Source organism: Dromaius novaehollandiae, chromosome W, assembly GCF_036370855.1.
Source record: "Dromaius novaehollandiae isolate bDroNov1 chromosome W, bDroNov1.hap1, whole genome shotgun sequence".
NCBI classification, from domain to species: Eukaryota; Metazoa; Chordata; class Aves; order Casuariiformes; family Dromaiidae; genus Dromaius; species Dromaius novaehollandiae.
The window spans coordinates 41274089-41290834 of NC_088130.1; the positions used below are offsets into that span (position 1 = coordinate 41274089).

At 38.9% G+C, this 16746-nt stretch overlaps 1 protein-coding gene across 6 annotated transcripts in view; it reads right to left on the reverse strand.

The window, feature by feature from the left end:
* Positions 1–5679: 5679 nt before the first annotated feature.
* Positions 5680–16746, reverse strand: part of LOC112983656 (ubiquitin-like-conjugating enzyme ATG10) — an 82399-nt gene continuing 71332 nt past the window's right edge. For 2 of the 6 annotated variants that reach the window (XM_064499956.1, XM_026100911.2), the window contains exons 6-9: positions 15050–15190; positions 7721–7818; positions 7337–7456; positions 5680–6947 (exon numbers count right to left, since the gene is read on the reverse strand). In XM_064499956.1, the coding sequence (XP_064356026.1) occupies positions 6935–6947; positions 7337–7456; positions 7721–7818; positions 15050–15190 (372 nt within the window). In that variant the 3' untranslated portion in view covers positions 5680–6934. The remainder of the gene's footprint in view (positions 6948–7336; positions 7457–7720; positions 7819–15049; positions 15191–16746) is intronic. The other 4 variants (XM_026100909.2, XM_026100910.2, XM_064499958.1 and 1 more) reach the window with 4 other exon arrangements.

Sequence of the window (16746 nt, forward strand, 5' to 3'; positions counted from 1 at the left end):
TTGCGTGGTTGAAATCCCAGGTATGTCCTTAGCATATGCCTACTCTGGCTGTGTCTAATGCTTCCATGAAACATGGAATGCAGATGCAATAATCTCATATAGGCCATAGTAGAGATGCATATTCTTCTACAATGTCTCTGAATTCTAGCCCTAATCTAGGAGAAGAACAATGTAAGGAGACAGCCAGGTTTGAAAGAATTGGCTGCCAACAGTACAGCTGTACTTATGAATAATTTGCATCAAATCAAGTGTAGACACACGTGAGAAAAATCAGCTACACAATTACTGGCATAACAAGTAGAACTTTGCCAGTTTTTTTGAGGTGAGTCTTGATTATAGTAAGATTGAAAGGTACTGGATTAGCAAATCTGACCATTGAACTGAGGGCTATGATTCAAAGCTTGCTGGTCTGACCCCAATTCCTGATGGTAGAGACAGATCCTAGTCAGCTAGCTTAATCTAGAAATCTTGGTCTTACATATGCAAAAGTTAGCATAAACAACTGCTGGTGTTGGGATTCCAGGTCAGTTTTTCCAGAAGCTACATTATTTCAGCTTAGAGAATCACCAGCTTCGGTTTTGTTATTCCAGCAAATTGAGCCTGTTTTTGTTATTTTAACTTGCTTTTCTTGTTTAGCAAATGCAATGAGTATGGTTTCCAGTGATACTCCTTTGGAAAAGGATTCTACTGCAGCCAGCAAAAAGTACTATTAAAGTACTGCTGATTATTTAACTTTTCAAATTCTAAAGTCAATCTGGTAAAGCAAAGCACAAGAAGAGATACAAAAGTTTCCTGGGGAGGTAAATGGATCTATATTCGTTTCTGAATGTAGGGTATTGTTGTGAGGTAATCTTGCCACTAGATGTTGCTGTCAGTACAATGAGGGGGAAAGCTGAAAAACAGAAGTTGCAAACCAAAAAGTTGTTTATGTGCTCTTTAACAAAGGAAACCTTCAAATTGGCAAATCTAGCTTTTAACTGATTGAATGAGTTTCCTGTCAGGAGAATGGGAACTTTCTGTTTCCTTATTGCCTTCAGGCAGCTAAATGGTGGCTACCCGTCATATACAAACACAAGAGCTTATGAAGTAAATTCAGCTGAAGCCATGTTAGACTGCAAAGCATAGAAGAGAATAAAAATGCTTATTACTCCATCAGGCATGTGTACCTTTAACAGATTTGGTTAAATCAGGGGCTTCTTTTAACTTCTTGCAATGTAACAGCAGTGAGACTAGCTATTATTAAGATGAAGGGATAATATTAGCTACAAGGAGTGGGAGAATGCACAGAACTGGGAGCAGGAAAAGAAAAGTGTAAAGTTATTAAAGCTAGTAGCATGTTTTGAGCTGAATTTTATCTTTTGCTTCATGAACATGTTTACAAGGTCACAGATCTAGTCAACACTTAGGCATCACGATTCTTCCAGCAAGTAAGTGTTTCTGTGGATTCTGTCATAGCTCAGAAATAACTTGTGTTATCTGGATACCACGGAAAAGAAGTCAAAGGAGAATGAACCAAGCCAAACCTAATCACCAGATCACTATTAAAGTGGTTTTAAGCCTAATAAATAAGCCTTACAGCTACATGTTATACAACCCAAATCCTCCAGAACACAAGGGAATCCAGACAGCTCCAAGAACAAAGATGAACTTGTCTGATAGATACGGCAGTCCATGTTTCTACTTTATTAGCAGAACTTGTATAAACATTAAAACACTTGGCTAATCATAAGAAGCCAGTTATACCTGACTGACTACTGGATGCAAAAGAATGAACCTTGTAAAGCCTGGAGAAGCTATCAATGCTTGGCCAAGTGAGGCCTGGCTGGAATCCACCAAAATTCAATTCAGGATTTGATTTGGATCAGGTGCAAAGGAAAAAAGGATTTGTTCATTTCTGCACTCTGCCAAATCTTTTTCCACGCATGCTCAGCTAGTGTTCCACCGTGCTGTGGGCTCTAGCTGCCTCTGGAAGCGGAGCGGCATCAAAGGTGGCGCTTTACTCAGCAGAGGCAACAATCATTAAGACAAGCCTCCATATTTCAAGGTGATGCATTCCAGAAGAGACAGACCCAACATCAGAGATTGGTTCTGGTGATGCAGAATACTTTTGATGAATATCTGCTCACAGGGATCCTTCCCTAACTATAGGCTAATCCTGGGCAGCAACAAATACGGGGAAATGAAACACCTGAACAGTATCTTCCTCCATCTGGCCTCTGCTGCTGAGGCTAGCAGAAGCACAGAGAAGCACACAGCCTAATCTCTTCAGACAGGGCTACCTCTTCCAATGCGTTGTACTAACAACATTATTGAAAAATTATATTACAGAAAAACATGTTGTTTTCTAACAGGTTTGAGAAAAAGAAGGTGTTTGAGGCAAGGTTCTGTAAAATCATTCTCTTTTCAAACACAGCAGTAAACTGTTCTCTCATTTTAAGTAGAAATTCATCTTCAGTAGGTGATAGTTACAACAAGCTCTCAAGTGGTTAAGCGAAAGTTTCCTTGTGGTGCAGGGTTTTTTTACAGACACTTTAAGACTCTAATGAAAACTAGGACATAAAGATAATAAGCAAAACACCTTTCTAATTCTTCCTGAGCATTCAATACATGGTTCTTCTCTTCTGGACTACTCTTCTAGTATGGCTGTCCTACCTGGCTTTTGAAATTTAGGAATTAATGCTACAGCTACTTGATGTGGCAGTTTTGCAACTATGAACTTTATCTACACCTTTTTCTTCTAGATGGTAAGAACTTGTTGCTGAGAGATGCTCTAAACATCCTCTTCAATGCATTTTTGAAAGCCTATATGTTATTAAAAAGTGCACAGATATACATACACACTGTATCCTCTAGAAGAGAGAGCTTTGGAGAAATTAGCTGTAATTCCACAGTTCAGAGGAAAGAGAAATAATTTTCTTTTGTGCTGGGCTGAAATGCTATGCAATATAAACATAATGTCCAAACTTATTAAATTGCAGTCAGAGTAAATGGCAAAAAAAAAAAAAAAGTTATTGAAAAAGTTTTGCTGAACTTCACAGAGCTGCAACAGGAATTGATATTGATTACTTCACCATATTGAGCTCTAATTAACTAGCTCAGTGCATTTACTGTTGTGAAAACAAGCATTTAATTTAACCCAGGGAATGTTTCTTTTAGTAACCAAAACCAACCAACTACAAACCTTCTGGCAGACCAGATTGGGGGTTAAATTCTAACCTGATTGTACTGACAAAAAGGGAGATTATGTAGCTAGTAATTGCATTCCACAGAAAAGCATATTTTTGGCTTGGTTGAACACTTAAGATTTGTTCTTCTGGCTGATTCTTGTAACCAAGGGCAGGTATGAGTCAGTTCTCTTAAGAAAAAGTCCCCGAAAGCAATGGTCCTCAATATGTCTTCCCAGATTACCAGGAATGAACGACTGAGCAAACTCACAGAACTCTGGATCCAGAAATGTTCTTCTATTCTGCAATATTTCAGACAATGTATGTAGCCAAAACCCAAAATTCAGATCTAAAAATCTTCTAAAGATTTGCTAAATAAAATTACCAAACAGTGTTGCAGTTTACTTGATTTTGAAATAAAACAAGATTTTTGAATGTAAGCCTTTTGTGTTAAATGTTCCACAAGTCATTAACGCATAGATCTAAACAGGAAATTAGATGCCTATCTCCCACTTAAGTCATTAGAAAACAGTTACCTAAGTAGAATTGTATCTCTCTTGGCTTCCCATATTTATGTTATCCCTTATTTGTTTCCTAATCTAAGCTTAGGCTATTTCCAACTGTCCTGAATTTTTCTTCAGTGACATCCTGGACAAATTTCAGAGAAACACTGAAACTGATGATGATACTGCTCTCTTACTTAGATATTTATGGTGCTAAAAGGTTAAGAATTGTAGTGGGGCAGGGGAATTTTCAGATTGCTCATCCATTTCATGCTATCAATTATCATCATCATGTCTAGGTAGCTGTGGGAACAAGGTCAAGGCATTGCAGACGAATTTGGAGGGGCTTTATCAGCAGGAAGGAAGCAAGGCAGAAACAGCTTCAGAAACTAGGAACGACTTGAGTTTCTAGCCAAGTGAATGTGTGGTTGTAAGATATCTAGGAGGTTGATTGATTACTGGCACAGAATGTCTGTGAGTTAGAGTGTGACTGTCAGGATACTGACAAAGCAGTATCCCGCTGTGTGCAGCCATGCATTAGACAAGTACCTAGGGTTGTCTCTGACAGAGGAAATCTTAAGTTTAGTACAATGTACAATGTCTTGTCCAAATAATCCTCAATTTTGTTTACAAATGATAAATTAAGGTAGAAAGCAGTGTGGTGCAGTAAGAATTCCTGCACCTAAAAGAACTATTGATTTCTTATCTACATAGAAATTTCATTTTTCTTGTAATTCTTGAATAAAAAGAGGAAAAGACTAAGGTGCAGTGGAATGCTGGTGGAGTGGAAAAGGTGACTGGAGTATAATCTCTCAGACTCATTCATATCTGCTTTCTTTTGTCTCTAATTACAAGCTGTAAGTTACATAGTCTGATGCACCATGTGACATGGATGAGATGCTGACATTCGGAGTAGGACAGTGATATTTCACAGACTTGCAATAAGCAGTCTTGTCTATAGTGAAGAAACCCAACTGGTCAAACCCTATTGTGAATGGTATTGCCATACCACAGTTGTAGATTCCAAGACAGAAACAGGAAGAGCTTGTCTCCAAGAAATATCTACGAAACTATGAATATACATTTTGCACAGCAGCATCTTGGCAGCTGAAGCTTCTCAAAGCCTAAAAACTAGTACTGAAAATAGTACTCAAAGGTGTTCAAGAGTCACTATTTCTTTCTTTATCAAGGATCCTCTCTTGTCCCGTATATTAAAACAGTGAAACTAGCATTCCAGCTATAAATTATTCCAAAGCCAAAGCCACTCTGCATTCAGGATTGCATTCTATTATTTATGTTCTTTAAAGGTGGAATTTCTTCTGTATATTTGACCCACAGTACAGTGCCAGGTAACAGCTGTGATGCTATGGGAAAAGGAGCAAAACTATGGGAAAATGAGCATAACTGATCCTCAGATATGCTGATGCAGCAGTGTCGATGGTCTATACGAACAGTTCTGTCAATTCTTTCTACTTCCCTGATCCTAAGGACAGTAGTAGCTAATTCAGACCTTAGTGTAAATAAAGCTACCTGAGGCCAGTCTGAAGTTTTATTGGAAGTAAGAGTTTCAGGGGCTAGCCAGCATAGTGTGCCAGTGTTCTGGCTAGAGGCAGGAGAAGCTGACATAGAGCTGCCTACAAATGCTGGGCAGCAGAGAATGGCTGAGTGCTTTTACTCCTTTATTCCACTGCAGCACAAATGAAGATCACGGAGCAGGCATGAACATCTAACCCTCTAAATGTGGCTCCTAAAACTGTTACCTGTTTTTTGTTTCTCCTCCTGTATAAATCTCCCTTAAATATGAAAATGGGATATGGATGCAATTATCAAGCATATTTTACCATAAGTGTTAAAAAGGCAATGTATCTGCTGTCCTGTTACATGAACAGAAGGCCATATTTCATAAATCTAACATGGAAAAATGGCTTTTCAGATTATGATCCAGAATGGGATAAATGTTGTGCTTTCATTATTAATTCCAAATGACTGGCAAAAATCTTTAACTGCACCAATGAAATTTTAAAGACCGTACTGTATTTCAATCCACCAATAACATATAAGGCAAGTTAAAAATATGCAACCAATCAAAATATCTGAAAGCCTAGAATTTGAAATCCTATGCATTTTACATTTCCAGCTCTGATGTGGCATACATTGGAGTCAGTATGCAAGTGACATATTGCTGAACATACAAAGTAAAATCCGTAATTCCATCTGAACTGCTCAGGACTTGCGTTCTGTTTTATACTACCAATAAAATGTGATTGGGAAGGAAGCCAAGATGACTTATATGAAGTTACTTCTAATCTATTTTTCACTGATTGCACTACTATGCAATTTCTACGTACTCAAAATTCAACAGCTATCAGGGGAGGCTTGCACAAGGGCTGCAGGATGGGGACTAAACCTGTGAACTACTAGTATAATGGGAAATATTAATGACTACAACAGTAACTCTCTCAGGGTATGGCAAAACTTCCTTCGGAGGCAGTGAAGAAGGGAAAAGCCAGATGTTCTCATATCATAGCACAAGGGATCATGAACTCTAGAACTGTACATGCTTAGTCAAATGTAGACTATAACTTGTCTAGAATCTTGATTCTGTTTGTTCCCTGAGGTGTGACGTACACAAAATATTCTCAGCAAAGTACTATTCAGTCCTGCGATTTGCACCATGGGACAGGATACATTGCATGTATGGTGCAGGCAGCAAAGTGCATTCTGGTGTGAAACACACAGGAGGACCCATGTGTCGAAGAATGGTGGAGAAGGTGGTACCTACGTGAACTAGTCCCAGCCCATGCAATGATTGCTACAGGCTTAAACCACATCCTAAAAGTGTTTTGCTCTACATGTCCTCAGACATTGTGCAGACTTTTCTAGAAACATGATTTTTAGTAGATACTTCTAGTAGACTCAAAATCCAACATTTCAATTCTATATCAAGGAACCATAGGCTTGTGCATTTGTGTGCAGCCTCGTTAAGGCCGCAACCCCAGTAAAACAGAGATAGGAAATGAGTAACTTTAAGTGGTCAATGCTGTCACAAGGACTTCATGTCTTGGTGGCATTTGAGAGTCATTGTCGCAACTGCAGTCAGCTCTTAGGTCTTTAACTGTAACCAGGCAAGCTCTTGTCAGGAAAGAGCACTGAATAGTTGTCCTCCCAAGTTGTACTGCTTACCACTCAGGAAGGATTCCTTTTGTCTGTGTTTGATTCCTAGGGAAGTCTGCAGTAGCTTTACTTCAGCTGACCATAATCTGTCCTTCAGCTCAGAGGCCTGAAGTGGGGACAACAAACAGAAAACGGAGAGGGAATGAAATTCAAATCACTGCAGCAGAGTTATGCTAGGCCACACTATCAACCATATGCTGGAGGGACTACCATAAAATGCTCTGTCACGGCTGACACAGACCCCAGTTCATCAGCGACCTCTCGACAGCCTGAAAGGGTGCTGGCAGCGTGCCAAGCACATCTCCTAGGACAACCTTTCAGTGCAAAATAAAAAAGGCAATAAGGCAATTCTGTAAGCAAATTGTCAGAACGTGAATCCTAAATGAACAGAACCAAGAGCTCCAAAGGAGAAGGTGATTTTTTGCCAGCTGTCCATCTGACGTTCTTGAATGTGTGGTGGGGAGAGAAAAAAAGGGTGATTTAATTCTCTCTTACCTATCGATTAAATCAGCATCTGTATTCTGCTCAGATGCTAGTTTTGCATAACTGAGAGAGAGATTCAGGCCCACAACTGGGCCCACAATACTCAGCCACGATGTAATGTAATTCGTGTGTCTAGAAAAAAAATAAAATAAACATATTACCCCAAACTTTTCTGAATTGCAGATATACCTGACAGTCATAAAGTAATTTCAAATGAGGTTATTCTTTCACTTTATCTACATCGAGCTTACTTTATTTTTCAGCTTTTAAGCGACAATCCAGAATTTTATTCCACTTGCACCAAGGGAGTTATCTTGACCATATCTATCTATTTCCCAGATGATTTACTTTACACGCATCACATAGAACCTCACAAAGCACGTTAGTGTTTCTCACCTATTCTCTTTTCGTGAACTGATCAGTACAGAAGACATGAATTCATTAGTCCGGCAGGGGTGTAGGACAAAAAATGGCTGCCCAAGTAAGGGGTGTTCCTAAGAAGGAAATTCAGTAGTTTTAGTATTCAAAAAGGGCAACAGAAAAGACAGTTTGCATTGGAAAAAGACAAAGCAGGGTCCACTTAATCCTTGATGTAATTTTTCTTGTTTCAGAATTTCACCCACATTGTTCTTCTAATGATAGTCATTGACAAATTAATGTTTGCGAGCATATTCTCTTATCAAAAAAGAGATAAAACATCACCAATCAGGTTATGCCATAGTGTTAGTTTTCAGGTTTTCAGAGCAGCTCAAGTTACCTGTATCAGCACTACCTGAATGCAAGCAGGCAAAGCTACTGTGTCAACAAGTGTTTGACCAAATGTAGTACACAAAAAAAAGTGCTCCATCGAAAAGCTCTTAACAGCTTTGTTTCTTTATGCTTTGATCATGTCAAACTGGTGCCAGGACATAAATACTTAAAAGTCTGTAGCCTGTGAGGGAGAGCAAGAAAGAAGGAGGAAGAGCTCTCAGGATGGCTTTAACTTCCACTAGAGGGGATGTCCTCATTTTAGGCTAGACTAGTAGAAAAGGCCCTAAAATACAGTTGTCTTCCAAGAACCCCAGCTAAAATCAGCCACAAGGAAAAAAATACATCTAGTGACAATTAAGTTTGCAATCAGACTCCCCACAGCGTGATAAGAAGGACTTTCTATGTTCCTTTCCATCTTCACGCTGCACACGATGCTACTGAAAACTCAATCCAATGCTCCATAAAGCTTTCACTTTCATCTCCAAAAGACATTCAAACAGAATACGTGTCCTGACTTAATCAAGCCTGTACTCAATGCAAAACCATAACAGCAATCTCATCTGCTCTTACACTGGTGACACCAGCAGAGCAGCACATCTGACTGTCTCATACTCTCTGCACCAGGGAAGTGATTTTCCTTTAATGCTGCCGAGGTCACTGCTACTGCTGCTGCACCAAAATAAACAAATCCTACCTCATCCCCACACTCAATAAGGGGCATAAGCACTTAATACAGGGGAACAGCTGGAAAGTGATTCCAGACAAGAAAGATGTCAAATACAAAACACCATGATAGTCCACTTAGAACTGAACACAGACTGTGTTTAGCTGTCGCTAGGCCCAGGACTGTGCCAGAGCTGAGGGGCACACGATACAAGGCAGAGGGGTGAGGAGAACTGGGTATGGACCATGACTAAAAGAGCAGCAGCATCACCACCTCTATATGGTGCTTCTCATTCAGCTGCGGGAGGTCGGTCCACCATGCTATGCTACTCCCAAGAGCCACAGCAGAGACTGACTTTGAGGACTGATGTGATGGGTGTTTTATTCTGGGTAAAGGCCCTTTTCCTTAGCTGTTTGTTCGCTTTGTGCTGGCTCTGTCTTTGGATGGCAAAGAAGAAACTAAACTAAGTTTATGCTCCCGGAGGGGCTTTCTTTGACCAGGCTGGTATAGTTGCAATCAGACTCCAGAAGTTCTGTGGCTGCATTTTAGCTGAATATCTAGCACACTGCCTGCACTAAAGAGAAGATCCTCACAGACTTCTTAGTCTTTCTGCTATATAGTAAAAACTCTTTCTCCATCTCCTTGCCTACAAACAAAAGCCAAATCCTGTCCCACCAGATGTTCTTCTGTCATCTTCAGAGACCAGGACATGTTCCATATTATTAAATATTAAATTGCATCTCTTACAGTTGAAGGACACTTGGTTCTTATGCTGAAAACGTACTCAGGAGGATAAACCATTTTGTCTCTAAGGGAACTTTAAATAACTCCCAGAAGCTTCAGAACATATAAAAAATAATGTTCAGAAAGATTTGTTTTACATTTCAGTGCAAACAGATAACTTATGCAAGAATGCTACCATCTGCTGTCCATAATAGTGAACTGATGCTGTTTCCCATTGAGAAAAACTGACAGTTTGCATTAAAAATCCTTTCTAATAATCTGCTGGCTTAAATGAGCCTATGTCTCTAAATAATGCTTGAAAAGACAGAGTTGGTGCCAATGGTATTCCTCAAAGATAGTAACAAAGATAGTTAATGATTTTTACGAAACTGTTAAGCAGGAAGAAAAAATTAAGTAGAGCAAATAGCAATTTACGCCAACTTCTTTATATGAAGAAAGATGGTAAAGAGAGAACACATGCTCCCCAAAAGAATGAAAATGATCTGGGCTTTAAATGTATACCATAAAAACAATTTTCAAAGCTGACCATTCAGACAAGTCATTCTCAGTTATCCTGTGACCTGATCTTTGATTCTATCCGGAGCTGCTTGCTTGGGCAAATCACCAGTGCATGAGGGATGGAGGCCAGGGCTGCTTTTTTTAAAACAGCTTATTGACTTTATATTCTACATCTTTCTTCTTTTAGTTCTTTCTCTTCTTACAACATGACAGAGTGAGCCTGAAAAACATCTCAAACTCTAACAATCAGGTATATATATGAAAAAGCAGAATGCATTGCTGTTGAGTTTTTCAAAAGGGCAATGTCTTGGTCCCATCATCTCTGATATCAATGTATGGCTTAGGAGCATGTGACAGATGTGAAACCTGCTCACACTCTGCATTCCCTGCAGTCTCTCCTCCAGTCTTCTAGGAGGTGGAAAGGCACTTTATTTCCTTCCTCATCCAGCAGACGTAAAGGCAGAGATATTTGCTAGAGGACCAAGCCATCAGCTTCTGGGTTGATACTAAGGCTCTGAGGATATTTGGTTTCAGTTACTCAAACCCCCCTCCTAGCTAGTCCTCTGTGTTCTCTTTTGAATATTATCACGGGTTGCTTCCTACACTTTCTGAGGCAACAGCGCTGCCAGTGTGATGTAAATCTCACTGTAATCCACAGAACTACGAACTGTAAACCGGAAATGACCTAGGAGTTAACTTCATGCTGCGCCTCGGCCAGGCTCTGAGAATTGCAGATGCCCTAGAGTTGCCTACTTTCACATTCAGGAAGACAGAGTTGCTTTGGTTTCCACTTAGCACAGTATCTTTGTAAACTAAGTGCTGCCAACTATTTGTTTACCTCTAATCCAGGAAACTGAAATTCATTATTATACTGATCCTTCAGCAACTAAAGTCTACAGGCATCATGTCAAGAACAGTTGTGTCTAAAGTCGGAATTTTTCAATAAGCTTACTGCATGCATGCGTTTTTTCACCCTAAATAATAGGAATGAAATAGAAAGAATGCCATACTGCTCAGAACTGTTGAAAGCCTGAAAAATAGGAATATGCCACACACTGCATGTTTGACAGGAAAAACACAAAAGCACAAGAGATTAAAAGAAATCTTGAGCCAAGGCCCATTAAGCAGGAGCTCACAAAAGCCTCTAAAAAGGGAAAAGGCTGAGGCAAGGAAGAATAGCTGTTGAGCGATCTGGGAAAACATTCTGATAGCATCAGATCTGATTCAGTCATATCCTAAATTCCAAATCATGTACATAATGGCATCCCCATGAGGCTTAATGTATACTCAAGGTTAAATCACTGACGCAGCACTCTAAGGAGGAAGTATCACACAGCTGCCAATAAAAATGTAAGAGTTATCAAAACACTGAATTTTGGAATTGATAATGGGCTATAGAGGCTTTTTATTGCCAGGTCACCAGTTCAAATCTGGCAGAGGCTGGCAGTAGCTAGAAGTCATTATTGTACAATGGCTGTATATGCAATTGTCAGGTTTTACACAATCAAAGTAGCATTAATTAGTGCCCTTGTTGGTAGGCATTGCAGGTGAGTTCAGAACTGAAGATAGTGCTTTATCTTGTCACCCTAGGGGGTAGTCCATGTAGGTCAGCACTGCAGTACCCTGACAGGAAAATCAGGAATCTTGCACTTTCACTGCTCACCGTATGCCTTGAGAGAGGGCTGCAAAGCTCCAATACGATGAATCCCAAGTCTTTCTCAAACACTATCAAAAGTGTATTTTGCAAGAATGAATGAAAGTTGCGCTGCATCAGCTTCATGAACATATTTACTACCCACTGCAGTTATGTGGTGGAATGATGATATTCCATGTGTAGTGAAATGTATCCTGAGCTAAATACCATGGCAGCAATACCCGCCTTCAGCTACTCTGATCTGTACATCAGCTACATGAAAAATACAAAGTCTTACTGGGATTTCATGCAAAGATTCAATATAAATAATAAACAAGTCTTCTCAAGTTTTAGTTTAAAATTAATCTTTTTTCCAATATGTCAAGTAGAAATACATTTTCAGAGCAATGTGTGTGAGTTTCAAGCCGATAATCACAATTACTCTCTGGCAGTGTACAGAAAGAACCCATCTATGGGTTGCTCAACTCTTCTGGACAGTAACGGACTGACAGACGGAGATAGTTTATTTGAAATCAACAATATTATTTTCTTCACTGACTCATAATACTGTCTGTTCAGCACCATATATTGGAATCCATCATACATCTGCATATCCCTTCTGAGTCTGGCCCAACTTTCATGGGAAATTGAATTTTCACAAGCAGCAACAAGGTCTGGTGAATTTGTAAGTTCAAAATATTGCTTCGTTTACTTTTTGTAGAAAGACCTCTTTATTAGGTGACAAGAAGAAAGATTTGTAAGGATGTTCAGTACCCATTTCCATAGCTGTTACCTCAACTTCTCTCAAACAAAACCATATAAAAGACAGATGGATGAAAGATGTGAAATGTTTCACTTGGTAGTTTGAAAGTGAATGCAGTTTTGTTTAGGGATGCTACACAAGATTGAATGAGACTGAGCGCTGGCAGCACAACAGCTTACTGTTTGTTAGCTGAGCAGCTAGAACCACCTGTGCACATCTTCTGAGCTGCCTCAGCCATGAGGTTAAACTGGTGAGCTTAAACCTCTTTCTGAGCCCTTGGCTATAGCAAAAAGAAAAAAAGCCATAGGCTCCCAGAAGACTGAAAAACTTTTCAGTTTAGCAGCACCTTTCTCTATGTGGTGTAAGAGGGCCAGTTCTCATAAAGTCTGTCAGGGATGGGAAGACTTGATTGGCTGTCTTTCACCCATTCTGTCATCATTTATTAATGAAACTGGACTGTCCCTTCCAAGGTCATGAAGATTTAAAAATGTAAAAACATAACTTCCTCCCCTATCTTGTGCAATGCCTATAATGCAGTGAAATGTTAGACATGAATCTCAACAATGGCAAAAATCAAGTAGTTCCTAAGTATAAGCATAATTAAGTACAAAACTTCCATCAGATTGGATTATGTCACTTTATCTAGCAGTGCATATAGGAAAAAATATCCATGTCAGACTTAAATTAAAAATAAACATTACTTCAGGTAATGGGTAATTGGCTGTAGGTAGCTGTACTGTGTTCTGCTCTTCTCTTCCCCAGCCAGCAGGTATTTTGCTGTCAGTACATCTCTTGAAACAGTACCATTTATTTTCTCTGTCATAACTGGAACTCTTCGAGTAGTAATGGCTTCTATTTTCTCCAGTGCTACATTAAACTGCCTTAGAGCATCCATCATAACATTTATGGCCTCTCCATTTATGATAGTGCAAGGGATTTGTGTCCAAAACTACCACTGCCCTCATCCAGTTTGCATGATGTTGCTTTGACAAAAATCATTCACGGAGGGATGTCAAAACCTTCATGCAGAACACTGCTACCGAATGCCACAGCTAGCACCAAATTAGCAGCAGTGTTTGCAATCCCAGTCACTGGGTCAGAAGAAGGAGGCAGGATTAATAAAATTTGTTCCCCATAATCTCTTCCATTTCAGGAAATGGAAGTAGTGATGCAATAAATAAAGTTGCATGCCTTCCTCTTTTCACCACCTTAGAACTGTTAGGTTTAAAATCAAGCCACCAATTTGTAATCATGTTTACTGAAACTAATGCCCATTTTTAAGTAAAAATTTTTCACTCAGGCTTATGGTAATACACGTACTTTATATTCTTGAATTCACAGGCAATCTCCTTTTCCATTCTTTGTTTTTATATATGTCAGTAGTAACTTTTTGTTGGGAAAATCAAACACTTCTCATTCATAGAGGAAACTCGTATAATTTTGTTCTTCAGATTGTCCGCATGTCCCCCTACCAAAACAGTAATTGTGCACTTGTGGAACTTCAAGCGTGTTGAACTTAAGGTCAATGGGATTACTTTATGCTTAAATTACACATGTGCTAAAGGTAGTGTGTAAAAAGTGAGCAATGTTTTTATGAATGAGGGCTAGGGAGACACTAAGCCAGAGCAGTGAAGCCAGATGAGCTTGTGTTGTGTCTACAAGGCTCAGCAGCATTGCTTGCAGAGGCAATGGGAGAGCAGCAGCAGGCACAAGAAGTAGGTTCTAAACTCTTTCTCTCTCTCTTCCCTTCTTCTTACAGAAAATGTTTCTCCAATAATGGAATTACTACAACAGAAACTCCATCACTGTGGAATCACTATGTTGCAGAAGCAGCATTTTTAAGGAACTGCAATTACACAGGGAACTTCTATCATCCTGATAGAAGGTATAGATCATAGTAAGAAAGTTATTTATTAGAATACTAATTGTATAGGGCTCTTTCATTCTACTGACAGAAGTTGCAACATTTCTATTGAAATTGCCATTTCATAAAAATAATGTTTTAGTAATAGGATTGGTATTGGTTACAGGGGAATGATAATTGAAAAAGTGTTCAGAGAGGGCAAAATGGCTGGTGAAAGAAATGTGCTTGCTGTAATGGCCATCCACTCTAACACAGCCTACAAGAAGCTCCGTTTGAGGGGTATGGGATACAATATATAACCTGGAGCAGCAAATATATGTATAGTTTTCTCAATTTCTATTTACAAAGAGAAGCCAAGTCATCCTATTGCTATAACAGCAAAGTTTCTAGAACTTTGCAGTAAAACTCAGAGTAGCACTCCCATGGCTGAGCCCTCTGAAGATGTAACAACCTACTTCTGTCTGTAACGGGTACTGAAGAATGACTATGAAAGTGCAACTACTGCTGTTCTTCTGCATTGTCTTAGATAATCAAAATAAATCTGCAATGGTACTGAGCAAGGGAAAACTTGAAGGGACCCTGATGAGACAAAAAGGGAAAACTAGACCCATAAAAGCAAAACTGTCATTACTGAACCACTTTTTGGAGGAGAAGGCTGCAGCAAGATTCTGCTTTATGCTCAAGTTTTTCTTTGCAGAGGAACAGTTACAATTGCCCTTTTTATTCCATATATCTGCTCCCTATGTATTGCCAAAGACATCTAAACTTAGTGACAAGTAAGGTTTTATAATACGTTTACTACTACTAACCCCACACAGCCAACTAAGGTAAGGAAAAGTGAGCTGGACACTTCTTTCTTCACACATAATCAAGTAGGAAGTCCAAGTTGAAGAGGCAATTATCAACCTGCTGCAGTTTTTCTGAGGAAAATGGAGTTCCTTTGGCAGATTCTACAACACAAACATAAGAAGATGCTTAATGCAGCCAGAATTTCTGTAAGATGAACCATACCTACCACTTCATGCCTGCTGCTTACCCATCACAGCTAAGAAGATGGAAATGCATGTTCTGAAGGAACAACCACTTCATAGCACAAACTGATGCTGTTCTTTTCACAAAGGACACCTTAAAACCCAGCTATCATTAAGCCTGGCTGATCACAGCCTGAATGCAACCTTTTATCTACAGTTTGCTAGAAAACTTTGTCTCTGCCTTTGGATAGAGCTCTGACCACCATGTTCCACTCACACATCAACTCTGTTTTGCTAACTTACTGCTACTTATGTTGACAGCTGCAGCTTCTGCTGAATGTGGCACTTGAACACATCTACAGTCGGATGACACAAGAGCATCGATCTTGCTTTTCCATTTTTAAAGCAATCACAAGTATCAGGGTACATCCAAAACAAGAATAATACCTCTATCCTTGATCTTTGAAGACAGCTATGCTTTTCCTGTGTAGTGCACAGTGCAACTTAGAAAGTCACAGACAAAGCCTATATGCCAGAAATAAAGTGTTCTCAATAGTGGCAGATGACACACTTGAAAGAAGTGGGTTTAAAACAGAAATTTTACCATCTTTATGTCCTTCCTATTTTACATGGATTACAAAATAGTAATATTTTTCCAAATAGTGACTAGGAAATTGATAACAACAGGAAAGAATGATGTAAGATCTAATGTGCAGATGCACGTCTGTGCAAATTTAACTTGTTATTGCAATACTTCGATACAATAGAATACAAAATGTACAACAGATAATAAACAGATAACCAAGACCTATTTCATTTTGCATCCCCAAAATCAGCTCACTCGCATGATTCTGGAATATTTACAGTTTTGAGGGGAATGTGATCCTTTTTCACAATTTATATATTTTTTTTAGAATTTATGTAACATATAACACAATAACCTTGAAAGGTGAACCTAAGAGTTACTGTAGGATAAGCACATCATTTACCAAGAATAGCCAATACTGCTGATTTTTCTGCAAGTCTTTCATATATATATATATTGAACTAGGTTTGAATTATTAAATTTAAGAATGAGAAGAATCAAAGCACTAGGTGATGCTCAGACAAAACTATGTTTTAAAAGCCTAAACCTCTCTGAAGTATGTAACTTGCAGTTAGAATTATTTTAAAAAAACTCTATAGTGTAAAAAAAATGACTGGCAGGTCTGTAATTACATTGTCACAATTGGCAACTCAGCCATTTTCTCAAAAAAAAAAAAAAAACCAAAAAACCAGATGATTCTTTTTCCATGCTTGCCAAAATAAGATTAATTCAGTTGTCACCATTTTAGCTATCTAGCATGTAGTCTTAATTAATTACTATTTAAAATCTGTTCTTAAGTTAAGAGATTCATGTAAGGTGCAAAACTGAAAGATCCAACAAGCTGTGGAAGTATGGGAAAGACGAGACTGGAGCCAGATTTCCTACTCTGATTAAGAAATGATGAGCTAAAAAAAAAAAAAAATTCCACATTGGCATTTGACAAATACGC